The 27,186-nt window shown below is 41.9% G+C and overlaps 1 protein-coding gene across 1 annotated transcript in view; it reads right to left on the reverse strand.

Moving 5' to 3' along the window:
• Positions 1 to 27,186, reverse strand: part of PCMT1 (protein-L-isoaspartate (D-aspartate) O-methyltransferase) — a 138,154-nt gene that overhangs the window by 100,437 nt on the left and 10,531 nt on the right. Inside the window, exon 2 of the mRNA XM_042451560.1 lies at positions 4,007 to 4,111. Coding sequence (XP_042307494.1) covers positions 4,007 to 4,111 — 105 coding nt within the window. The remainder of the gene's footprint in view (positions 1 to 4,006; positions 4,112 to 27,186) is intronic.

The following is a 27,186-nucleotide window of genomic DNA, read 5'->3' on the forward strand; positions in this document are numbered from 1 at the left end:
CTTTCTTTAAGTGCAGCCTGTACAGTTCTTCCAAAATTATTAATATAAAATTATTAATATATTATTAACCTTTATTTATAAGCGCTGTAAGTTTAAACAGCGCTGTACATAAAAAAATTTTTTTTTAGTCAGACGGTTCCCTGCCCTCAGGCTTACAATCTAAAAGACACGACACAAAAGGAGAAGGGAGTGGTGGTGGGGAATAGGATCAGGTCCAGCAGATCTTTTCCACCTCCGAGGCCTGGACCAAGGCAGATGGACTGGAGGCTTGGCTTCTTGATGGATGGTTAGAAGGAGGCTTCCTGGGCGGAGAGGGGCTCACCTCTGGGAATGCTTCTCTAAACAATATAGTCTTTAATTCAGTTTTGAACTGAGCAGAGAAGTGATGAGGTGTGCATGTGGGGGAAGAAGGTTCCAGGAGTAAGGGGCAGCAAGCGAGAAGGGACGAATTCGGGAGGGGCAGTGGTAGTCCTACATTGTGACAGGAGACCCGACTACCAGAGCGGAGGGTGGCGAGTAGGGAATGTAAGGAGAAAGAGGTCAGATAAGTAAGGGGCCAACCCATGGAGGGCTTTGAAAGTCAGTAACAAAAGCTTGTACCGGATGCGAAAGGGGAGGGAGCCAATGAAGGAGGAGAAAAGAGGAGAAACATGGTCAAAGCGGCGAGCGGATGTGACAATACGGGCAGCTGAATACTGAACTAAATTAAAGGATGGAGGTGTGAAAGAGGAGCCCTGTTAGAAGGAGGTTACAATAATCTAGTCGCGAAACCACTAGGGCATGGACTAGAGTCTTGGCAGTAGAGATTGAGAGGAATGGACGGATCTTGGCAATGTTGTGGAGAAAGAATCTACAGGTCTTGGGGCGGCCTGGACTGGGGAATAAAGACAGAGAAGAGTCAAAAATGAAGCCAAGACTGCGGCTGATGAACGGTTGAATAGAAGTGTCGTCGACAGAAACAGAAAAGGAATAATGAAGGGTGGGTTTAGGTGGAAGACGAGAAGCTCAGTCTTAGACATGTTGAGCTTCAAGCGCCGAAGCCGCATCCACTGAGAGATGCAGTCAGACAAGAAGAAACTTGCTGTTCAAGCCCCGTCGAAAGGTCAGGGGTGGAGAGATACAGCTTGAGTGTCGTCGGCATACAAAGATAGGAGAAACCAAAAGAACTGATGAGTTTACCTAGAGACAGTGTGTATAGAGAGAACAGAAGGGGACCCAAGACAGGCCGGGGAACTCCAACAGATAGCGGAACGGAGGATGAAGTGACCACCCGTGACCACTGCAAAAGATCTATCTGACAAGTAAGATTTAAACCAGTCGAGAGCAGAGTCGGCGAACCCAAGGTCAGAAAGTAAATCAACCAGGAGACAGTGATCAACAGTGTCAAAGGCTGCAGATAAATCGAGAAGAATGAGAATAGAGTAGAGGCCGTTTGCCTTGGCCCGCAAGAGATCATTTGAGATCTTGGTGAGGGCTGTCTCTGTTGAGAGTGCCGTGGGCGGAAGCCAGATTGGAAGGGTCTAGGAGTGAGTTGGCTTCAAGAAACTTAATACAGCGAGAATAACGACCGTTCTAGGACCTTAGAAAGAAAAGGAAGAAGAGAAATGGGACGATAGCTAGACAAAGAAGAGGGTCGAGAGAGGTTTTCTTCAGAATGGGAAACGAGAGCATGTTTGAAGTCAGAAGGAAGGAACCCAAGAGAGAGAGATTAAAGATATAGAGGAGCGAGGGCAGAAGAGAAGGGGCTATAGAGATTAGGAGACGAGAGGAATAGGATCAAGAGAACAGGTAGTAGGTTTGGAAATTAGCAGCTTAGAGAGTTCATCCAGAGAACAGGGGGAAACACAGAGAGTTTATCAGTAGAAGGTACCAGGAGGTTAGTGGTAGGGCAAGTCGGAGGAACATTTCAGATCGAATAGTAGTGACTTTTGTGATGAAGTAGTTGGCGAAGTCAGTGGGGGAAAAAGATGAGAAGACAGGGGGAGAGGAAGGTTTGAGTAGTGTATTGAAGCAGAGAACAAACGCTGCGGATGCCTCTCATTAGCGCAGATCAGTGATTTAAAATAGTTCTGTTTTGCCATAGACAGAGCGCGTTGAAAAAGATAAAAGGATGAATTTATAATGAATGAAATCGGCGGTTCCCTAGACTTTTCCAAAGACGTTCAGCCGCTCGAGAGCAGGACCGGAGGTACCTGATAGTGGGAGTGGAGCCAGGGCTGAGGCCTAGTCATGGGGAAGACACACGACAGATACAGGAGCAAAGCTGTCAAGAGTTGAAGAAAGAGTGGAATTAAATAAAGACATTGCTGAATCAGCAGAGTCCCCAAGATCAGAGAAGAGAGAGATGAATTCAAAGTCTGACTAGATGGTCAGAGTTAACAGACTGAAGGTCGCGGAATGGCGCTACAGTACGACGAGGAGGTGGGATATAAGTAAGTAAAAGAAATTAAATGATGGTCAGACAATGGAAAATCAGATGCCAGGTAGTCGGAAATGACACACTTAGCAGCAAGAATTAGGTCGAGACAGTGACCAGAGGAATGGGTTGAGGAGTTAGAATGAGGCTGAAGGCCAAAGAAGCAAACAGGGATCTAAGGCAGATGAAGAAGGATTGTTGGGATTGTCAAGGTGAATATTAAAGTCACCTAGGATTAGAGAAGGGATTGTATCATAGAAAAAACGTCAGCCAAGATTCAAAGTCAGATAGGAATTGGGTAGCAGAACAGGGAGGGCGATGGATGACAGCAACCCGGAGCTGTAAAGGAAAAAAGAGTCGAATACAGTGAGACTCAAATGAAGAAACAATAGCTGGGGGGGAAAGAGAGAACTTGAAACTGGCAGGAATTGGACAATAGTATACCACCCCTCCTCCTCGACCCTCAGGGCGGCTTGTGTGAGTGAATGAGAGACCGCCAAAAGAAAGGGCAGCGGAGAGTAGCAGTATCATGGGCCGGAAGCCCAAGCCAGGTTTCAGTAAGAGCGAGAAGGTTAAATGATCTAGAGAGAAAAAGATCATGGACAGCAGTCGCTTTCGGAGCAACAGAGCGACAGTTCCAGAGTGAAAATGAAATAGAATTTCCCCAAGAGCAGCTTTAAAACACTGAATGCCTGAAATCTAGGTATTATAAAATTATATTATCTTTATAGGATAGCTATTATAGAACTTTAGTATCTTAAATCCGATAGAACCCTGAAGTTCAGGGATTTTTAGCAGCCCAGAAAAAAGATATAGAAATGCCTTGAAGTAATTATACATAAATGGGCTACACTTAATGGATTTAGATTAACTTTAAGCAGCACTTTTATACTATATCAGCACAGTCTGCATTAACTGGATAAACTGTATTTTATTTTTTCAAATGCGTATTGTTTTCTTTCATGTGCTATACATCTATACTGGATCAAAGAGGCCACTCTAAAGATATCCCTCTTCCTGAGATTTTGCAGTTCAGAACTTCTTAGGAGGCATTTGCTTTGCTTACAACAGCTTGGCCTCATCCTTCACAGCTTGTGTAGGATACATCCGTTGATGCCCCATTGTACCCCTGCTTTGAATAGATAAAATATGTTGTTGTGAGCCATCAAGTCATTCCTGACTTATGGTGACACTAAGGCAAGCCTATCATGGTGTTTTCTTGGCAAGATTTGTTCACAGGAGGTTTGTCATTGCCTTCCCCTGAGGCTAGGAGCATATGACTTGCTCAGGGTCACCTGGTGGGTTTCATGACCAACCTGGGAATCAAACTCTGGTCTCCAGAGTCATAAGTCAACACTCAAACCACTATGCCACACTAGCTCTCAGATAAAGTAAGTCTCTGTGTAATTTAGTGCTCTTCATCTCTTGGGAAAATCTGGCTGTCACCCAAAAGGCCAGAAGATCCACCATATCCAGTCCCCATGATACCTTTTTCTGGATAGAGGCTTACATTATAGTTAACAGACTGGAAGTCTTTAATAAAATACAACTTTAACATAGTTAAAAATATTGGATAAATAGTTATCTTACCTATTGACTGAGGAGAATCCATATATGGGTTGCATTTTGCGTAATGGCAGCGGTCTGTTGCAAGCATTACTTCGAATACTCTATCTGATTTTATTATTCCATTTTCTGAAAGAGAGGAAATTAAGTCAAAACTTAAAACAGTATTATTCCATAATGTTACCATATCAAATTCCAAAGAGTCTTTAGAAAACTGACTTGATGTAATGCTTAATTGTAACTTTTAATATACATTGCATGTATTTTTAATATGTCTACATTACTCAGTATAAGGAAGGAAATGACATACTGTATTAAGAGAAGTGTAATCTATATAATCATGCCACTTGAAAATGCAGCTTGAAGTAACCATTTTCATTATTACCACATCAGTTTATTTTTTAAAATATGGCAGTCAAGAATTACTTAACTTCAAAATAATTTTGGGCCTGAACAGACAGGCCAAAATAAAGCTGCTTTGTGTCACTTTGGAGGTATGCTGTTTAAATGACACACACATCTTAAGCGGCCAGAAGCTGTGCCAAAGCTTTGCCACAGCTTACGGCCTCTTAGGATGCATGCAACATTTAAACAGCATACCTCCAAAGTGACCCAAAGCAACTTTACTGTATTTTGGCCTGTCTGTTCAGGCCCTTTGAAACACATTCTCCAATTAGTCAGAAGTTAAACCAAGAATGTCTTGGTATGTTTTGCGTTGATTATAACTGTTTTCAGCATATAAATTCTTCTAAAATAACTTATAATGACCATTAAGATTTATAAAGTCATAAGCCAAAATACTGAAGAATACACATCAGGACTTTTCATCAGGATTCAAGAATGACAAAATTTTGCTAAGGGTACCTGTAAGAAAATGGCCTAATGGGAAAAGGGCCATTTCTGAGGTGATCTGCCTTTCTCTCTTTTCTTCATATTTTCACCTTACATCACCCATCCCAGGAAACCTTTTTGTTCTTTCTTAGGTAGCTTCCTACAAATGCTTCTAGAACCAATGTGGTTTCTGGACAGGCCAGATCTTACATGTTTGACTATCTCTCGCCACTTTCCTCTTGCATCCCCTGTGCCACCATCCTCTGAATTAAGACTGGCATTCATTTCCTAAAGTTATGCAACACATTTTATATATTCTGTTTGCAGCAAAGCACAGATAGTATTGGTAGAGGAAACCCAGGAAAGACTGGGACAATGGAACAGGATGTGTATAACCAATATCCATGTATTTTATACTTGTCCTTAGCCGCAGCAAGAAATAGAACAGTTCAATGTTTTCAGTTATGTCTAGCAAATCCATTCTAAACCATCTTAACAAATTCAGCACATCTAAGAATGTGCCACAGTTTTTATGAGGAATAATAATAATAATAATAATAATAATAATATTTATTTGTATACCGCCCTGTGGCGAACCAATCCGGGCGGTTGACAACAGTGATTATAACAGAGTAAAATATAAAATTAAAAACATTATAATCCCTCCCCTCCTTATAAAAGTATTAAAAAATATGACAGATTAAAAACACAATATCAAAACATAAAATATAGTTAAAACAAACTAAAAACCCTGGTGTCCCTCTGGAGATCCTCAACCATCACTGAAGATGGGGCCACGAGAGGAAAGAGGGGATCAGGGAGCCCAGGCCGGGATGGTTAATCTGGAAAGGCCTGCCGGAAGAGATCCGTCTTGACAGCTTTTTTAAAGCTGTCTAATGATGTCAACTGACGGATCTCATTCGGCAGGTCGTTCCAGAGTTTGGGGGCGACAGCAGAAAATGCCCTCTGGGAGGTCGCCGCAAGCCTAGATTTTAGAGGCTGCAGTAAGTTCCTCCCAGAGGACCGGAGAGCACGGGGAGGATTATACGGGAGGAGGCGGTCCCTGAGATAGCTTGGACCCAAGCCATTTAGGGCTTTAAAGGTAATAACCAACACCTTGTACTGGGCCCGGAAGCTAATAGGCAGCCAGTGGAGGGACCTCAGAACCGGAGTAATGTGGTCCCTCCTAGATGTACCAGAAATAAGCCTGGCTGCCATATTTTGTACCAGCTGAAGCTTCCGAGCCAAGCACAAGGGTAGCCCCAAGTAGAGTGCATTACAGAAGTCCAGGCGTGAGGTTACCAGTGCGTGCACAACAGTTTCGAGGTCCCTTACTTCCAGAAAAGGGCGCAGCTGGCGTATCAGCCGAAGCTGATAGCAGGCGCTCCTGACCGTCGCATTTACCTGATTTGTCATCAGGAGCGACGAGTCGAGGAGCACCCCCAGACTGCGAACACAGTCACTGGAGGAAGGTACATAAACTGAAAGGGGACTGAACCCTGAGCCTGTATCCCTGATCTGACCTGCCCTGGAATGGACATTCTCTTTGAAGAAGTGACTAAAAGAAGGGACTGGTCCACTTTCCTGATCAGTAGGCTAAGAAATAATGGACCCCTCTCCCAATAATCCTAATCCAGAATCTATTCTTCTTTTCAGAATGGAACAAAAGTAGAAACAGGAGCTGTACCTTAGCTTTCTGGCATACAATCAACATTGCTATCCTTTATACAGTATTCAGTTTTGCTCCCATTTCATTATTGCTACTAGTATCTAGTGAAGGTAAAAGAAATGTTAAGTGCTTTCCTCTCACTTCGCTCTGTTTGTTCTTTTTTCATATTTAAATATAAGAATTAGCGGCTATCTCTAAGCTTCAAATGTTTTAAAATGCAGATCACTTGGGGAACATTAAAATCTATATGTATTGTATATAGCAGTGATGGTGAACCTTTTCGAGGCCGAGTGCCCAAACTGCAACCCAAAACCCACTTATTTATTGCTAAGTGCCATGTCCCTCTGGCTTTCTAGTAACAAACTCTGGCAAACTCTGTGCTGGGACAATGGCACATGTGCCCACAGAGAGGGCTCTGAGTGCCACCCCTGGCATGCGTGCCATAGGTTCGCCATCACTGGTATATTGTCAACCCACTGTCTTGACTTCATCCCCAAGATTTTCTACTGAGTATTATAGGACAATGTCAGGGATGATGGGAGTTGTAGCTCTTCACCTCTGGCTTGAACTCACCACCTGGTTGTGCACCGCGCTGACCAGTTTTGGCCAGTGGTTATAGCTTAGCAAGAGTTACAGAGAATAGGCTGAAGACCCCGACAAACTCTCCAAGCCTTCTCACTCTTGCTTCCACAGAAGTCTTCACCCTTCTTCAGGATCCAGCTGGTTCTTGTAGCTTCACCCAAGACACCAGACAACTCAGTAGTCTTAAATAAAAGATCTGCTTTATTCTACTATATACAGCTCCAAGACTATCCAACACAACAATACTCTACTCCTCACTATCCACTACTACCCACAAAATACATTGGGATGCATAGTCATTATTATAGTCAATGCAAGATACCACCCACTGTTGTCTGTTTCCACCCAGTAGGCGTGTACATCATTCTCATTGGTTCTCTTGGTTCATCCTACAATTAGTGATTTCATCATCTCAGCCTTGACCACTTAACAATATTCAGGTGTGTCCAATTATCCACTTTGCATCTCTTGTCCTTGGCACTCAGGACTTGTTAATTCTATTACCATTTACACCTGTGTGGTTCTCAATTGGCTTCTGCTGAGTCACCCTGACTCTCACATACATGTTTTATTTCATTTACTGTATATCCCATGTTGCTTTTTCCTCAAGATTTGTGGGATGATTTCAACTGACTGTCTGTACCATCAACAGAATCATGAAATGTCAGAACACATTTCAGGATGTCTGCTATATTACCTTAGCATACTGTATTTACAGTGAAATTTAAATGAAAAAAAATTGTCATTCAGAACCTTTCCAGAGCTTTTCAGGTACTAGGATTCATGTCCATCATTCAAGGGCGTGAAAGAGTAAAAATGAAAAAACTTCACATTATAGTCCCCTTACAAGCACAATCCATATCTGCGTTGCAAAAGCAACCCCTAAAAGAAATTCTAAGGCTCATCTCATCTAAGTGATTCACAAATTCACCACCACCTCATTAATAAACTATGGTAGAGCTTTTAGCTCTAAACTGATGGTGCATCAAGAATAAGAATGCGAGTGGGGAATACAAGCTTATGTTTACTACTGCGTTCCATAAACCAATGTCCTCAAGAAGACTTTAAAAACAAGCAATTGCACTAAACATTATCACTACATTTCCAGAAGCTACAAGCAGGGTGGAGGGTCATAAATGTATGGGGTTTTAGTAAGGAAGGTATTTTTAAACATTTAGTAACTAGGAAAGACTAGGAAAGCAAGCCGTTCGTTTTAAATTAGATTACTGTAAATTCTTTTTAGAATTTTTACTGTATTTAATGTAATTTTAATTATGCTACTTCTTATGATTATTTTGACCCAAATCCTTGTTAGCTGCTGGTGTGTGTGCATGTGCAGGTGTGTTTAGAAAGAAAAGATACATATTTTGGAAATAAGACAAATCATATACAAAAAATAACTGCCATCCTCCGGCCTGTGAGGGAGTGAACAGGCTGGCCCAGCTCCACCAGGGCTAGCCTGAAGAAGAGCCCTCTCCAGTCCATCTGCCTTGGTCCAGGCCTCAGAGGGAGAGAGGAACCACTGGACCTAATCCCTTTCCCTCCACCATTCCCTTCTCCTTTTGTGTCGTGTCTTTTAGATTGTAAGCCTGAGGGCAGGGAACTGTCTAATTAAAAATAATAATTGTAAGCTGCTCTGATAGCCTTTAGGGCTGAAGGGCGGGGTATAAATACCATAAACAAACAAACAAATAAATAAAATATGTAAAAACAAAGGCAACCAATATCATATGAATATTTACATTTCACTTGGAATGTTGTGAAATCATGTTTGCCATACAGAAATATGTTTAAGTCTTATCCTTTTTCTCAGATGCATGAGAACAGCTACACACACAAATCATTTACATTAAACCATCTGGTAAATGGGGTCCTATGATTTTAGCAGCCTAGTTATATCTACATGACTGATACATAAGAGGTCCTGAAAGGGAAGAAATCTGTAATGCTCTAAACTGTCTGCTTCTTTTATAAAACTACTCCTATACAGACAAAATAAACAGGATATTGAAGCCACTGGCTTGACTGACAAGATGAAAGGAAGAGTCGATGCAACTGATTTCTGACACAGACCTATAAACAAGGTACATCTTTGCTTGCGAGGTTCTCCTTTGTCTGGCACAAGATCTTCTCATGGAGCACAAGATTCTCATGTGGCTGATACTTCAGAACTTCAGCACATGTGTGCTGTTGCCAGTTGTACAATCCCACATAATTTAATAACTGCTTTCATAAGGAGCAACCCCAAGACAAGCACGATAACTTTTATTTAATCATGAATCTAGTTATGCAAAGCAGTTTTAGAGATGGTCTACAAACTTCAGACACAAACTGAATTCATTCTTAAACACCACTGCAAAGGAACAAAACTCATTGCCTTGAGTCCCTATGCTGGGAGAAAGGGGGGGATATAAGAAAATAAAATAAAAATAATAATAAAATGATTTAATTTTAAGAACTACAAAAGGCCTGTCACTAACAGCAACTCAATACAATGGGAAAGTTTGTACAACACACTAGTATGGTGTAATAGTAGCTTGAGTGCTGGGACTATGACCCTGAAGATCAGGGTTTGATTCTCCGCTGGAGCATAAAAAACCCACTGGGTGAGTCACACTGTCTCAGCCACAGAGGATGGCCATGGTAACCACATATAAATGTGCCCAGAAAGCACCATTATAAGTTGGATTACCATAAACTGGAAAAGAATTGAAAGCATCATCTATATTTTAAGATCAAAACAGTGAATGATTAGGGTTGCCTTCAGTCAAAAATGACTTGGGAGGCACAACTGAACAACAACGCCACCAGACTCGGCCAACTGAAGCATATCGCTATTCCCCCTTCTGTCTGGCTTTCTTCTTAGGGAGCTGACAGGGCCACTGCCCCTCTGCCTCCAGCTGACATGGAGAGAGATGAGAGACACAAGAGATCAGGGCAGCAGCAGAACTGAGGAGAGCCACCCAGAGAGAGCTGAGTTGCATAAGAAGAGCAGAAGAGAGAAGAAAAGAAGGGCTGCTGCCACACTCTCCAAGCAGCAGTCAAAAACACCACACAGAGAGACAGGGGGTGCCCATTGAGCTAGAAACCCTAGTCTGCCTTGAGGGCTCAAAATCTGCTTGCCCAGCTTTTCTAAGGGAGCCATGAGAAAGACATTGGACCTTATCACACGTGGGGGGGGGGGGTTTGCAGCTCAGCTCCGCAGTCATTCCTGTTCTAGCAATGCAAAGCGTGTTAATGTAAAATAAATTATAAAATTTAGATTTAGAATGTTTATAAGTGTGCCCCGTAGATAATGAGACAGTCAGGATAACTGTCAAGCTGCATAATTTAGATTCACTGGCCTAGGAGCCAATCTAGCAGAAATGTAAGATCACAAGGAACAGGGAAGACTCAGTTTCTTGATAGATATAAGTACTTAATGCCTATTATTACATTTTAACATACTTTAAATCAAAGGCAAACCATTGTTAGGTGAGATTGTGTTTTTTTAAGGAAATGATCCTGCTACTACCAAATGTAAATGTTATAAAAGGCGGAAGTATTGTTTATGATTCAAGCTCTCGTTTCACAGTTGAAACTTTCACACGTTGCTTCACATATTATCTCGTACAGAAAACACTAGCTTACACAGCTGAAAACAGCTTGTTGTCCACAGGATCACTTTCCCATGAAACCCATAAGTGGATTAAAAGAAACAGTTACTTCAAAAACTTCTAAAAGTTCACGCATGACTTCAGAGAAACAATTAAAAATTGTACTGCAACAAGCATTAAAAAATTTTTAAAAAGTACTAAAATGAGCATAATCAAATAAAAATGTATATTGGAGAACATATTCACTGGAACAAACAACCTTAATATTTTTATAATTGATGTTATCTGAATTTTTTATCTCACTTTCTTTCCAGACAAAAATCAAGAAATATAATAGAAGAAAACACAAATCCATAAAAAAATAGCATCTGGTTAAGTTTCTTTAGGGAGGAATTTTTAAATTTACACCTCCTTGGCAGAAGGCTTTAATTTATGTTCTCATGAGGATAAACAAATAACAAACGGATACACAGGTCTCAATGGATGGAAGATTCATATAGGGAAAGACAGGCTCAAGTTATGCAGGTCAAGACTAGTTTAGGACTTTTAAAGTTCCATCAAGTCAACTAACGCCATGAAATCAAGTTTCCATTCTTCTAACGGAAGAACAAGTGAATCAACAACAGTACTGTCCTAAGATACTGTCCTCCTCTTGCATTTGACTAGGAAGGAAGCCCGTCTTTGCCTCACTACCCAATTCAAAAGGCTAAATATGAGTAAACATCAGGCACAATTATAAGTCTGTTCCTTGTTTTAGGTTGGAAAATCTATAGTGGAGGTTGGTGCCTGCTTAAACATCTAAATGATACATCTAGGGCTCTAAATCCATTAAATGAATATAATTATTTGTAAGTGGACAAAACCACTCTAAATTGTTTTCAGAAGCTATCAACAGTTGTGTATTTTCTCAGAACCGTTTTTTATGTACCAGCCACCACAAGATAGGAGATGGTCACAAAAAATCTGCACTAGCATGGGGCAGCCCTCTATGGTAATGCCATTTGTCAATTTTAAAAATTACAAGGGTACTATGGAAAGGGATCTTGCAGCAGCTTTGAGACTAACTGTGCAAAATTAGCTTTCATAGGCGGATCTACTTCCTCAGATACATGGATTGTCCAATTTCCTCTCCTCGAGCAAAAGCTGTAACTTCCTATCAAGGTATCTGAAATAAAGCACTTGAACCACAGTTCCCCCTGAATATGTAAAACCAAATGCATTTAAGACACACAATGTGTATCCTCACTGCAGATTAAAGCAGTTGACACCACTTTAACTGTCATGGCTCCATCCTGTGGAATTTTGGGATTTGCAGTTTGGTGAGGTATTAATTCTGGTCTATCAGAGAACTCGGTGCTTCATCAAACTACAAATCCCAGTTTCTGTAAGACACAATCATTGAAGTTAAAATGGTGTCTAACTGCTTTAATTCTGCAGTGTCAATACATCCACAGACATGAATTCTTTCCCTCGTCTTTCTTTAAGTGCAGCCTGTACAGGTTCTTCCAAAATTATTAATATAAAATTATTAATATAATTATTAACCTTTATTTATAAAGCGCTGTAGTTTAAACAGGCGTGTACATAAAAAAAATTTTTTTTAGTCAGACGGTTCCCTGCCTCAGGCTTACATCTAAAAGACACGACACAAAAGGAGAAGGGAGTGGTGGTGGGGAATAGGATCAGGTCAGCAGATCTTTTCCACCTCCGAGGCCTGGACCAAGGCAGATGGACTGGAGGCTTGGCTTCTTGATGGTGGTTAGAAGGAGGCTTCCTGGGCGGAGAGGGGCTCACCTCTGGGAATGCTTTCTCTAACAATATAGTCTTTAATTCAGTTTTGAAACTGAGCAGAGAAGTGATGAGGTGTGCATGTGTGGGGAAGAAGGTTCCAGGAGTAAGGGGCAGCAAGCGAGAAGGGCGATTCGGGAGGGGGGCAGTGGTAGTCCTACATTGTGACAGGAGACCCTGACTACCAGAGCGAGGTGCGGGGTGCGAGTAGGAATGTAAGGAGAAAGAAGGTCAGATAAGTAAGGCGGGGCCAACCCATGGGGGCTTTGAAAGTCAGTAACAAAAGCTTGTACCGGATGCGAAAGGGGAGGGAGCCATGAGAGGAGGAGAAAAGAGGAGAAACATGGTCAAAGCGGCGAGCGGATGTGACAATACGGGCAGCTGAATACTGAACTAATTAAAGGATGGAGTGTGTGAAAGAGGAAGCCCTGTTAGAGGAGGTTACATAATCTAGTCGCGAAACCACTAGGGCATGGACTAGAGTCTTGGCAGTAGAGATTGAGAGGAATGGACGGATCTTGGCAATGTTGTGGAGAAAGAATCTACAGGTCTTTGCGGCGCCTGGTCTTGGGGATAAATGACAGAGAAGAGTCAAAAATGAAGCCAGACTTGCGGGTTGATGAACGGTTGAATAGAAGTGTCGTCGACAGAAACAGAAAAGGAATATGAAGGGTGGGTTTAGTGGAAAGACGGAGCTCAGTCTTAGACATGTTGAGCTTCAAGCGCCGAAGCCGCATCCACTGAGAGATGCAGTCAGACAAGAAGAAACTTGCTGTTCAAGCCCCGTCGAAAGGTCAGGGTGGAGAGATACAGCTGAGTGTCGTCGGCATACAAATGATAGGAGAACCAAAAGAACTGATGAGTTTACCTAGAGACCGTGTGTTAGAGAGAACAGAAGGGGACCCAAGACAGAGCCCTGGGGAACTCCAACAGATACGGAGGAACAGAGGATGAAGTCTGACACCCGTGACCACTGCAAAAGATCTATCTGACAAGTAAGATTTAAACCAGTCGAGAGCAGAGTCGGCGAACCCAAGGTCAGAAAGTAAATCAACCAGGGACAGTGATCAACAGTGTCAAAGGCTGCGATAAATCGAGAAGAATGAGAATAGAGTAGAGGCCGTTTGCCTTGGCCCGCGAGTCATTTGAGATCTTGGTGAGGGCTGTCTCTGTAGAGTGCCGTGGGCGGAAGCCCGATTGGAGGGTCTAGGATGGAGTTGGCTTCAAGAACTTAATACACGCGTAACGACCGTTCTAGGACCTTAGAAAGAAAGGAGAAGAGTTGGACGATAGCTAGACACAGAAGGTGGGTCGAGAGGGTTTCTTCAGAATTGGGGAAGGAAACGAGGCATGTTTGAAGTCGAGGGAAGGAACCCAAGGAGAAAGAGAGATTAAGATTAGAGGGCGGGGGAGAGAGGGGCTTTAGGATAGGAGCGGGGTGGATCAGAGAACACGGTAGTAGGTTGGAGAATTTGCAGCTTAGAGGTTCATCCAGAGAAACAGGGGGAAACACAGAGAGTTTATCAGTAGAAGGTACCAGGAGGTTAGTGGTAGGGGGCAAGTCGGAGGAATATTTCAGATCGAATAGTAGTGACTTTTGTGATGAGTAGTTGGCGAGTCCGTGGGGGAAAAAGATGAGAAGACAGGGGGAGAGGAAGGTTTGAGTAGTGTATTGAAGCAGGAGAACCAACGCTGCGGATGCCTCTCATTAGCGAGATCAGTGATTTAAAATAGTTCTGTTTTGCCATAGACAGAGCGCGTGAAAAAGATAAAAGGATGAATTTATAATGAATGAATCGGCGGTTCCCTAGACTTTTCCAAAGACGTCAGCCGCTCGAGAGCAGGACCGGAGGTACCTGATAGTGGGAGTGAGCCAGGGCTGAGGCCTGTCATGGGGAAGACACACGTACAGATACAGGAGCAAAGCTGTCAAGATTGTTGAGAAAGAGTGGAATTAAATAAAGACATTGCTGAATCAGCAGAGTCCCCAAGATCAGAGAAGGAGAGATGAATTCAAAGTCTGACTGAGATGGTCAGAGTTAACAGACTGAAGGTCGCGGAATGGCGCTGGACAGTACGACGAGGATGGTGGGATATAAGTAAGAGTAAAGAAATTAAATGATGGTCAGACAATGGAAATCAGATGCCAGGTAGTCGGAAATGACACACTTAGCAGCAAGAATTAGGTCGAGACAGTGACCAGAGGAATGGGTTGAGGAGTTAGAATGAGGCTGAAGGCCAAAAGAAGCAAACGGGTATAGGCGGAGATGAAAGGATTGTTGGGATTGTCAAGGTGAATATTAAAGTCACCTGGATTAGAGAAGGGATTGTATCAGTAGAAAAAACGTCAGCCAAGATTCAAAGTCAGATAGGAATTGGGTAGGTACAGCAGGAGGGCGATGGATGACAGCAACCCGGAGCTGTAAAGGAAAAAAGAGTCGAATACAGTGAGACTCAAATGAAGAGAAACAATAGCTGGGGGGGAGAGAGAACTTGAAACTGGCAGGAATTGGACAATAGTATACCGACCCCTCCTCCTCGACCCTCAGGGCGGCTTGTGTGAGTGATGAGAGACGCCCAAAAGAAGGCGCGCGGAGGTAGCAGTATCTGGGCCGGAAGCCAGGTTTCAGTAGAGCGAGGAGAAGGTTAAATGATCTAGAGAGAAAAGATCATGGACAGCAGTCGCTTTCGGAGCAACAAGCGACAGTTCCAGAGTGAAATGAAATAGATTTCCCCAAGAGCAGCTTTTAAAACACTGAATGCCTGAAATCTGGTATTATAAAATTATATTATCTTTATAGGATAGCTATTATAGAACTTTGTATCTTAAATCCGTATAGAACCCTGAATTCAGGATTTTTAGCAGCCCAGAAAAAAGATATAGAATGCCTTGAAGTAATTATACATAAATGGGCTACACTTAATGGATTAGATAACTTTACAGCAACTTTTATACTATCATCAGCACAGTCTGCATTAACTGGATAAACTGTATTTTATTTTTTCAAATGTGTATTATTTGCTTTCCTGTGCTATACATCTATACGGATCAAGAGCCACTCTAAGATATCCCTCTTCCTGAGATTTTGCAGTTCAGAACTTTAGGAGGCATTTGCTTTGCTTACAACAGCTTGGCCTCATCCTTCACAGCTTGTGTAGGATACATCTGTTGATGCCCCATTGTACCCCTGCTTTGAATAGATAAAATTGTTGTTGTGAGCCATCAAGTCATCCTGACTTATGGTGACACTAAAGGCAAGCCTATCATGGTGTTTTCTTGGCAAGATTGTTCACAGGAGTGTTTGTCATTGCCTTCCCCTGAGGCTAGGAGCATATGACTGCCAGGGTCACCTGGTGGGTTCATGACCAACCTGGGAATCAAACTCTGGTCTCCAGAGTCATAAGTCAACACTCAAACCACTATGCCACACTAGCTCTCAGATATAGTCTCTGTGTAATTTAGTGCTCTTCATCTCTTGGGAAAATCTGGCTGTCACCCAAAGGCCAGAGAGATCCACCATATCCATCCCCATGATACCTTTTTCTGGATAGAGGCTTACATTATAGTTAACAGACTGGAAGTCTTAATAAAATACAACTTTAACCTAGTTAAAAATATTGGTATAAATATTATCTTACCTATTGCTGAGGAGAATCCATATTGGGTTGCATTTGCGTAATGGCAGCGGTCTGTTGCAAGCATTACTTCGAATACTCTATCTGATTTTATTATTCCATTTTCTGAAAGAGAGGAAATTAAGTCAAAACTTAAAACAGTATTATTCCATATGTTACCATATCCAATTCCAAGAGTCTTTAGAAAACTGACTTGATGTAATGCTTTTGTAACTTTTAATATTACATTGCATGTATTTTTAATATGTCTACATTACTCAGTATAAGGAAGGAAATGACCTATTAAGAGAGTGTATCTATATAATCATGCCACTTGAAGCAGCTTGAAGTAACCATTTCATTATTACCACATCAGTTTATTTTTTTAAATATGGCAGTCAAGAAATTACTTAACTTCAAAATAATTTGGGCCTGAACAGACAGGCCAAAATAAAGCTGCTTTGGGTCACTTTGGAGGTATGCTGTTTAAATGACACACACATCTTAAGCGGCCAGAAGCTGTGCCAAAGCTTTGCCACAGTTACGCCTCTTAGGATGCATGCAACATTTAAACAGCATACCTCCAAAGTGAACCAAAGCAACTTTATTTTGGCCTGTCTGTTCAGGCCTTTGAAACCATTCTCCAATTAGTCAGAAGTTAAACCAAGAATGTCTTGGTATGTTTTGCGTTGATTATAACTGTTTTCAGCATATAAATTCTTCTAAAAAAAACTTTATGACCATTAAGATTTATAAAGTCCTAAGCCAAATACTGAAGAATACACATCAGGACTTTTCATCAGGATCCAAGAATGACCAAATTTGCTAAGGGTACTGTAAGAAAATGGCCTAATGGGAAAAGGGCCATTTCTGAGGTGATCTGCCTTTCTCTTTTTCTTCATATTTTCACCTTACATCACCCATCCCAGGAACCTTTTTGTTCTTCCTTAGGTAGCTTCCTACAAAGCTTCTAGAACCAATGTGGTTTCTGGACAGGCCAGATCTTACATGTTTGACTATCTCTCGCACTTTCCTCTTGCATCCCCTGTGCACCATCCTCTGAATTGACTGCCTTCATTTCCTAAAGTTATGCAACACATTTATATATTCTGTTTGCAGCAAAGCACAGATGTATTGGTAGAGGAAACCCAGGAAAGACTGGGACAATGGGACAGGATGTGTAAACCAATATCCATGTATTTTTACTTGTCCTTAGCCGCAGCAGAAATAGAACAGTGTGCAATGTTTTCAGTTATGTAAAGTCTGCAAATCCATTCTAAACCATCTTAACAAATTCAGCGACATCTAAGAATGTGCCACAGTTTTTATGAGGAATCAATAATAATATAATAATAATAATAATATTTTATTTGTATACCGCCTGTGGCGAACCCAATCCGGGCGGTTGACAACAGTGATTATAACAGAGTAAAATATAAAATTAAAAACATTATAATCCCTCCCCTCCTTATAAAAGTATTAAAAATATGACAGATTAAAAACACAATATCAAACTAAAATATAGTTAAAACAAACTAAAAACCCTGGTGTCCTCTGGAGATCCTCAACCATCACTGAAGATGGGGCCACGAGAGGAAAGAGGGGATCCGGAGCCCAGGCCGGGATGGTTAATCTGGAAAGGTGCCGGAGAAGATCCGTCTTGACAGCCTTTTTTAAAGCTGTCTAATGATGTCAACTGACGGATCTCATTCGGCAGGTCGTTCCAGAGTTTGGGGGCGACAGCAGAAAATGCCCTCTGGAGGTCGCCGCAAGCCTAGATTTTAAGGCTGCAGTAAGTTCCTCCCAGAGGACCGGAGAGCGCGGGGAGGATTATACGGGAGGAGGCGGTCCCTGAGATAGCTGTACCCAAGCCATTTAGGCTTTAAAGGTTAATAACCAACACCTTGTACTGGGCCCGGAAGCTAATAGGCAGCCAGTGGGGGACCTCAGAACCGGAGTAATGTGGTCCCTCCTAGTGTACCAGAAATAAGCTGGCTGCCAATTTTGTACCAGCTGAAGCTTCCGAGCCAAGCACAAGGGTTGCCCCAAGTAGGTGCATTACAGAAGTCCAGGCGTGAGGTTACCAGTGCGTGCACAACAGTTTCGAGGTCCCTTACTTCCAGAAAAAGGGCGCAGCTGGCGTATCAGCCGAAGCTGATAGCAGGCGCTCCTGACCGTCGCATTTACTGATTTGTCATCAGGAGCGACGAGTGCGGAGCACCCCCAGACTGCGAACACAGTCACTGGAGGAAGGTACATAAACTGAAGGGACTGACACCTGAGCCTGTATCCCTGATCTGACTGCCCTGGATGGACATTCTCTTTGAAGAAGTGCTAAAGAAGGGACTGGTCCACTTTCCTGATCCAGTAGGCTAAGAAGAATAATGGACCCCTCTCCAATAATCCTAATCCAGAATCTTTCTTTTCAGAATGGAACAAAAGTAGAAACAGGAGCTGTACCTTAGTTTCTGGCATACAATCAACATTGCTATCCTTTATATTCAGTTTTGCTCCCATTTCATTATTGCTACTAGTATCTAGTGAAGGTAAAAAAATGTTAAGTGCTTTCCTCTCACTTCGCTCTGTTTGTTCTTTTTTCATATTTAAATATAGAATTAGCGGCTATCTCTAAGCTTCAAATGTTTTAAAATGCAGATCACTTGGGGAACATTAAAATCTATATGTATTGTATATAGCAGTGATGGTGAACCTTTCGAGCCAGAGTGCCCAAACTGCAACCACAAACCCACTTATTATTTGCTAAGTGCCATGTCCCTCTGGCTTTCTCAGTAACAACTCTGGCAAACTCTGTGCTGGGACAATGGCCATGTGCACCGAGAGGGCTCTGAGTGCCACCCCTGGCATGCGTGCCATAGGTTCGCCATCACTGGTTATTGTCAACCCACCTGTCTTGACTTCATCCCCAAGATTTTCTACTGGTTTATAGGACAATGTCAGGGATGATGGGAGTTGTAGCTCTTCACCTCTGGCTTGAACTCACCACCTGGTTGTGCACCGCGCTGACCAGTTTTGGCCAGTGGTTATAGCTTAGCAAGAGTTACAGAGAATAGGCTGAAGACCCCGACAAACTCTCCAAGCCTTCTCACTCTTGCTTCCACAGAAGTCTTCACCCTTCTTCAGGATCCAGCTGGTTCTTGTAGCTTCACCCAAGACACCAGACAACTCAGTGTAGTCTTAAATAAAAGATCTGCTTTATTCTACTATATACAGCTCCAAGACTATCCAACACAAACATACTACTCCTCACTATCCACTACTACCCACAAAATACATTGGGATGCATAGTCATTATTATAGTCAATGCATGGTACCACCCACTGTTGTCTGTTTCTACCCAGTAGGCGTGTACATCATTCTCATGGTTCCTTGGTTCATCCTACAATAGTGATTATTCATCTCAGCCTTGACCACTAACTATTGTCAGGTGTGTCCAATTATCCACTTTACATTTCTTGTCCTTGGCATTCAGGACTTGTTAATTCTATTACCATTTACACCTGTGTGGTTCTCAATTGGCTTCTGCTGAGTCACCCTGACTCTCACATACATGTTTTATTTCATTTACTGTTATCCCATGTTGCTTTTTCCTCAAGTTTGTGGGCTGATTTCAACTGACTGTCTGTACCATCAACAGAATCATGAAATGTCGAACACATTTCAGGATGTCTGCTATATTACCTTAGCATACTGTATTTACAGTGAAATTTAAATGAAAAAAAAATTGTCTTTTTTGTCACTTTATTGGTAAAAATGAATACATAAAATGGCTTGAAACTGAAATGACATGGATCAACCTAACTATATTATTTGAGGGTATATCTTTAGATCTCAGAATCTTGTCTAGGTCCTTCATAGCTGCCCTTTCCATATCTTAGTCTTCTTCTGATTTCTCCATTCTGATTAGTAACTGAACCAAGGTATGGAAAATAATGAACTATTGGAATGTCTTCATCTTCTACCATGAAGTTGGGTAACTCATCTGTGGTCATTATTTTTGTTTTCTTAATGTTTAATTGTAAACCAGGCTTTGGGCTTTCTTTCTTGACTTTCTTCAGTAATTATTCCAGGTCTGCTATTTTCTACAAGTAATATGGTGTCATTTGCATATCTTAAATTGTTGATATTCTCTCCTCCAATTTTCACACCTCCTTGCTCCAAGTCTAATCTTGCTTTATGTATGATATGCTCAGTATACAAGTTAAACAAATAGGATGATAAAATGCAGACTTGCCTGACTCCCTTGCCAACTGGAAATCATTTGCTTGTGGCACACCTATTTCTTTAAGACCGTTCCATAGTTTTTCAAGATCTACACAATGAAGAATTTTGCTATAATCTATAAAGTACAACCTGATTTTCTTCTGAAATTCTTGGGGACACTCCATTATCCAATGTATGTTTGCAATATGATCCCTGTTTGCTCTTTCCTCCTGAATTAAGCTTGGACATATGGTATTTCTCATTCCATATATGGTTAAAGTCCTGGTTGTAGAATTTTGAGCATCACTTTGCTTGCTGGGAGATTAATACAATAATAGTATGGTTACTGCCCTCATGAGGACTGGAATGTATATTGAGCATTCCCAGCCTGTGGGCCATTTTTTTGTTTTCTACATTTGTTGGCAGATTTTAGTTAGAACTAGAGTAGATTCTGGGGCTGTACAAACAGTCCCTAAGGGGCAGCATGTAGCCGCCCCTTTACTGGCCGGAATGGGGCCGTAGCCACAGCACACTGCGACCCTGATCAAGCTTCCGGAGGGTATAAAAAGGAGCTGCAAAATGCAGCTCCTTTTTGTGCTCTCTAAAGGGCGTCACAGCCGCAGCAGTGCAGCTTTGTGATGCCCTTTTGACGCTGCATCATCTAGACCAGCGATGGAGAACCTTTTAGAGACTGAGTGCCCAAACTGAAACCCAAAACCCATTTATTTATCGCAAAGTGCCACGTCCCTCTGGATTTCTAGTGACAAACTCTAGTGAACTCTGTGTTGGGACAATGGTGGTGTACCCACAGAGAGGGCTCTGAGTGCCACCTCTGGCATGTGTGCCATAGGTTCGCCACCACTGATCTAGACGGCCGGTGGCATCATGGCACGAGGGGGGCAGAGTCAAAGCATCCAGCATGCAGATGCTCTGCCATGACTTTGTCCACAGTCTATACCGGGCTTCTATCTCTGTAGCTTGAAGCAGCTCTATTAGTATGCCATTTTTCTTGGTGATTTATTTCTGTTAAGTGCTCTTAGTGCAGCTTCCACTTCCCTTTCTAAAATTGTAGGTTCATCTTTAAATGGCTCTTCGTTGAATGAATCTGTCATCTTTCATCTCTTTAGTATGTAGTTCTTCAGTGTACTGGTTACATCTTCTTTTTATTTGTACTTGGTAATGTAATGTGTTGCCCTACTGGTTGTATAGCATCTTTACTCTTGGTTTAATTTTCCCTATGATTTCTTGGATATTGTGGAAGAGATCTCTTTCTTTTTTGTTACCATCTTTTATTTGTCTGTATTGGTTATTGTAGTAGTTCTCTTGGTCCCTGTGCACAAGTTGCAGAACAGTTGCAATCACAGTTCTGATCTTATTTTTGTCACCTTTCACTTTTGCTTCTTTGTCCTTAACTCCTTGAAGAGTTCCATCTGTCATTCACTGAGGCATCCCTTTCTATAAGTATTATTGCAACTTTAATGTCATCTTTGACTCCTCTCACTTCCCCTTCTCATTATGTATTCTACAAACTTTTAAAATATTTATTAGAATTACCTCTCCTTGTTAAGTACTGTAATCATGATTATGAAGGAAGTGTGTTATATTTTCTTAACTGTGAGTTTTGAAAAATCTGCACTAGGAGAGACCAGTAGGAAGGTAAAGTGAAAGAACAATGAAAACAGAGACAGCTATGAATGAGGTAGAAAATTATCAATAATGTTTCTCAAAGAAACACTAAGATTTCTTCTTTTGGAGGAAGAAAGGTCAGTAACAAAACAGTGTCCATACAATCCAAGTCTCCCCATCACATTTTGGCATGAGAACATACCTTAAGAATTATATATTCTCACAAGGAATTCAACTAAATACTCTCATACCTTTGATGTAGTTAATTTTTATAAGAGTTTTAGGATAGTGATTATGTTTATCTGCGTATGTATCTTGGTATTTTGTATTTTATTGTTGATATGGTCAACCGTCTAATCTCATACCCCAAGAATCTCTAATGGCTAAAATAAATTCTAAAATTTAGATTTAGAATGTTATAAGTGTGCCCAGTAGATAATGAGACAGTCAGGATAACTGTCAAGCTGCATAATTTAGATTCACTGGCCTAGGAGCCAATCTAGCAGAAATGTAAGATCACAAGGAACAGGGAAGACTCAGCTTTTCTTGATAGATATAAGTACTTAATGCATATATATTAACATTTTAACATACTTTAAATCAAAGGCAAACCATTGTTAGGTAGATTGTTGATTTTTTTAAGGAAATGATCCTGCTACTACCAAATGTAAATGTTATAAAAGGAGGAAGTATTGTATTATCAGAATTCAAGCTCTCGTTTCACAGTTGAAACTTTCACAGTTGCTTCACATATTATCTCGATACAGAAAACACTAGCTTACACAGCTGAAAACAGCTTGTTGCTCCACAGGATCACTTTCCCATGAAACCCAATAAGTGGATTAAAAGAAACAGTTACTTCAAAAACTTCTAAAGTTCAGCATGACTTCAGAGAAACAATTAAAAATTGTACTGCAACAAGCATTTCAAAAAATTTTAAAAGTACTAAAATGAGCATAATCAAATAAAAATGTATATTGGAGAACATATTTCACTGGAACAAAAACAACCTTAATATTTTTATAATTGAATGTTATCTGAATTTTTTATCTCACTTTTCTTTCCAGACAAAAATCAAGAAATAATAATAGAAGAAAACACAAATCCATAAAAAATAGCATCTGGTTAAGTTTCTTTAGGGAAGGAATTTGTAAATTTACACCTCCTTGGCAGAAGGCTTTAATTTATGTTCTCATGATGGATAAACAAATAACAAACGCATACACAGGTCTCAATGGATGGAAGATTCATATAGGGAAAGACAGCTCAAGTTATGCAGGCTCAAGACTAGTTTAGGACTTTATAAAGTTCCATCAAGTCAACTAACGCCCATGAAATCAAGTTCCATTCTTCTAACGGAAGAACAGTGAATCAACAACAGTACTGTCCTAGATACTGTCCTCCTCTTGCATTTGACTAGGAAGGAAGGCCCGTCTTTGCCTCACTACCCAATTCAAAATGGCTAAATATATGAGTAAACATCAGGCACAATTATAAGTCTGTTCCTTTGTTTTAGGTTGGAAAATCTATAGTGGAGGTTGGTGCCTGCTTAAACATCTAAATGATAACATCTAGGGCTCTAAATCCATTAAATGAATATAATTATTTGTAAGTGGACAAAACCACTCTAAATTGTTTTCAGAAGCTAATCAACAGTTGTGTACTTTTCTCAGAACAGTTTTTTTATGTAACCAGCCACACACAAGATAAGGAGATGGTCACAAAAAATCTGCACTAGCATGGGGCAGCCCTCATATGGTACAATGCCATTGTCAATTTTAAAAATTACAAGGGTACTATGGAAAGGGATCTTGCAGCAGCTTTGAGACTAACTGTGCAAAATTAGCTTTCATAGGCTGGGTCTACTTCCTCAGATACATGGATTGTCAAATTTCCTCTCCTCTAGCAAAAGCTGTAACTTCCTATCAAGTGTATCTGAAATAAAAGCACTTTGAACCACAGTTCCCCCTGAATATGTAAAACCAAACTGCGTTTAAGACACACAAGGTGTATCCTCACTGCAGAATTAAAGCAGTTTGACACCACTTTAACTGTCATGGCTCCATCCTGTGGAATTTTGGGATTTGCAGTTTGGTGAGGTATTAATTCTGGTCTATCAGAGAACTCTGGTGCTTCATCAAACTACAAATCCCAGTATTCTGTAAGACACAATCATTGAAGTTAAAATGGTGTCTAACTGCTTTAATTCTGCAGTGTCAATACATCCACAGACATGAATTCTATCCCTCGTCTTTCTTTAAGTGCAGCCTGTACAGGTTCTTCCAAAATTATTAATATAAAATTATTAACCTTTATTTATTAAACGCGCGTACTTTTAACAGCGCTGTACCATAAAAAAAAAATTTTTTTTAGTCAGACGGTTCCCTGCCCTCAGGCTTACAATCTAAAACACGACACAAAAGGAGAAGGGAGTGGTGGTGGGGATAGGATAAGCAGATCTTTTCCACCTCCGAGGCCTGGACCAAGGCAGATGGACTGGAAGAAGGGCTTGGCTTCTTGATGGATGGTTAGAAGGAGGCTTCCTGGGTCAGAGAGGGTCTCACCTCTGGGAATGCTTCTCTAAACAATATAGTCTTTAATTCAGTTTTGAAACTGAGCAGAGAAGTGATGAGGTGTGCATGTGGGGGAAGAAGGTTCCAGGAGTAAGGGGCAGCAAGCGAGAAGGGACGAATTCGGGAGGGGGCAGTGGTAGTCCTACATTGTGACAGGAGACCCTGACTACCAGAGCGGAGGGTGCGAGTAGGAATGTAAGGAGAAAGAAGGTCAGATAAGTAAGGAGGGGCCAACCCATGGAGGGCTTTGAAAGTCAGTAACAAAAGCTTGTACCGGATGCGAAAGGGGACGGGAGCCAATGAAGGGAGGAGAAAAGAGGAGAACATGGTCAAAGCGGCGAGCGGATGTGACAATACGGGCAGCTGAATACTGAACTAATTAAAGGATGGAGGTGTGAAAGAGGAAGCCCTGTTAGAGGAGGTTACAATAATCTAGTCGCGAAACCACTAGGGCATGGACTAGAGTCTTGGCAGTAGAGATTGAGAGGAATGGACGGATCTTGGCAATGTTGTGGAGAAAGAAATCTACAGGTCTTTGCGGCGGCCTGGATCTGGGGATAAATGACAGAGAAGAGTCAAAAATGAAGCCAGACTCGGGTTGTGAACGGTTGAATAGAAGTGTCGTCGACAGACAGAAACAGAAAAGGAATAATGAAGGGTGGGTTTTAGTGGAAAGACGGAGCTCAGTCTTTAGACATGTTGAGCTTCAAGCGCCGAAGCCGCATCCACTGAGAGATTGCAGTCAGACAAGAAGAAACACTGTGTTTCAAGCCCCGTCGAAAGGTCAGGGGTGGAGAGATACAGCTGAGTGTCGTCGGCATACAAATGATAGGAGAACCAAAAGAACTGATGAGTTTACCTAGAGACTGTGTGTTAGAGAGAACAGAAGGGGACCCAAGACAGAGCCCTGGGGAACTCCAACAGATACGGAAACAGAGGATGAAGTCTGACACCCGTGACCACTGCAAAAGATCTATCTGACAAGTAAGATTTAAACCAGTCGAGAGCAGAGTCGGCGAACCCAAGGTCAGAAAGTAAATCAACCAGGAGACAGTGATCAACAGTGTCAAAGGCTGCGATAAATCGAGAAGAATGAGAATAGAGTAGAGGCGTTTGCCTTGGCCCGCCGGTCATTTGGATCTTGGTGAGGGCTGTCTCTGTTAGAGTGCCGTGGGCGGAAGCCAGATTGGAGGGTCTAGGATGGAGTTGGCTTCAAGAACTTAATACAGCGCGAATAACGACCGTTCTAGGACCTTAGGAAAGAAAGGAGAGAGTTGGACGATAGCTAGACACAGAAGGTGGGTGAGAGAGGGTTTCTTCAGAATTGGGGAAGAAGAACGAGGCATGTTGAAGTCCGAAGGGAAGGAACCCAAGCGAGAGAGAGATTAAGATATAGAGGCGCGGCGGCGAGAGAGGGGCTTTAGGATTAGGAGCGGAGGTGGATCAGAGAACAGGTAGTAGGTTGGAGAATTTGCAGCTTAGAGGTTCATCCAGAGAAACAGGGGGAAACACAGAGAGTTATCAGTAGAAGGTACCAGGAGGTTAGTGGTAGGGGGCAAGTCGGGAGGAAATATTTCAGATCGAATAGTAGTGACTTTTGTGATGAGTAGTTGGCGAAGTCGTGGGGGAAAAAGATGAGAAGACAGGGGGAGAGGAAGGTTTGAGTAGTGTATTGAAGCAGGAGAACCAACGCTGCGGATGCCTCTCATTAGCGAGATCAGTGATTTAAAATAGTTCTGTTTTGCCATAGACAGAGCGCGGTGAAAAAGATAAAAGGATGAATTTTATAATGAATGAAATGGGCGGTTCCCTAGACTTTTCCAAAGACGTGTCAGCCGCTCGAGAGCAGGACCGGAGGTACCTGATAGTGGGAGTGAGCCAGGGCTGAGGCCTTGTCATGGGGAAGACACACGTACAGATACGGAGCAAAGCTGTCAAGAGTTGATTGAGAAAGAGTGGAATTAAATAAAGACATTGCTGAATCAGCAGAGTCCCCAAGATCAAGAGAAGGAGAGATGAATTCAAAGTCTGACTGAGATGGTCAGAGTTAACAGACTGAAGGTCGCGGAATGGCGCTGGACAGTACGACGAGGATGGTGGGATATAAGTAAGAGTAAAGAAATTAAATGATGGTCAGACAATGGAAATCAGATGCCAGGTAGTCGGAAATGACACACTTAGCAGCAAGAATTAGGTCGAGACAGTGACCAGAGGAATGGGTTGAGGAGTTAGAATGAGGCTGAAGGCCAAAAGAAGCAAAGGGTACTAAGGCGGAGAGAAAGGATTGTTGGGATTGTCAAGGTGAATATTAAAGTCACCTGGATTAGAGAAGGGATTGTATCAGTAGAAAAAACGTCAGCCAAGATTCAAAGTCAGATAGGAATGGGTAGGTAGCAGCAAGGAGGGGCGATGGATGACAGCAACCCGGAGCTGTAAAGGAAAAAAAGAGTCGAATACAGTGAGACTCAAATGAAGAGAAACAATAGCTGGGGGGGAGAGAGAACTTGAAACTGGCAGGAATTGGACAATAGTATACCGACCCCTCCTCCTCGACCCTCAGGGCGGCTTGTGTGAGTGATGAGAGACGCCCAAAGAAGAAGGCGCGCGGAGGTAGCAGTATCCTGGGCCGGAAGCCAGGTTTCAGTAGAGCGAGGAGAAGGTTAAATGATCTAGAGAGAAAAAGATCATGGACAGCAGTCGCTT

The sequence above is a fragment of the Sceloporus undulatus genome, chromosome 1 (genome assembly GCF_019175285.1).
Source record: "Sceloporus undulatus isolate JIND9_A2432 ecotype Alabama chromosome 1, SceUnd_v1.1, whole genome shotgun sequence".
Taxonomy (NCBI): domain Eukaryota; kingdom Metazoa; phylum Chordata; class Lepidosauria; order Squamata; family Phrynosomatidae; genus Sceloporus; species Sceloporus undulatus.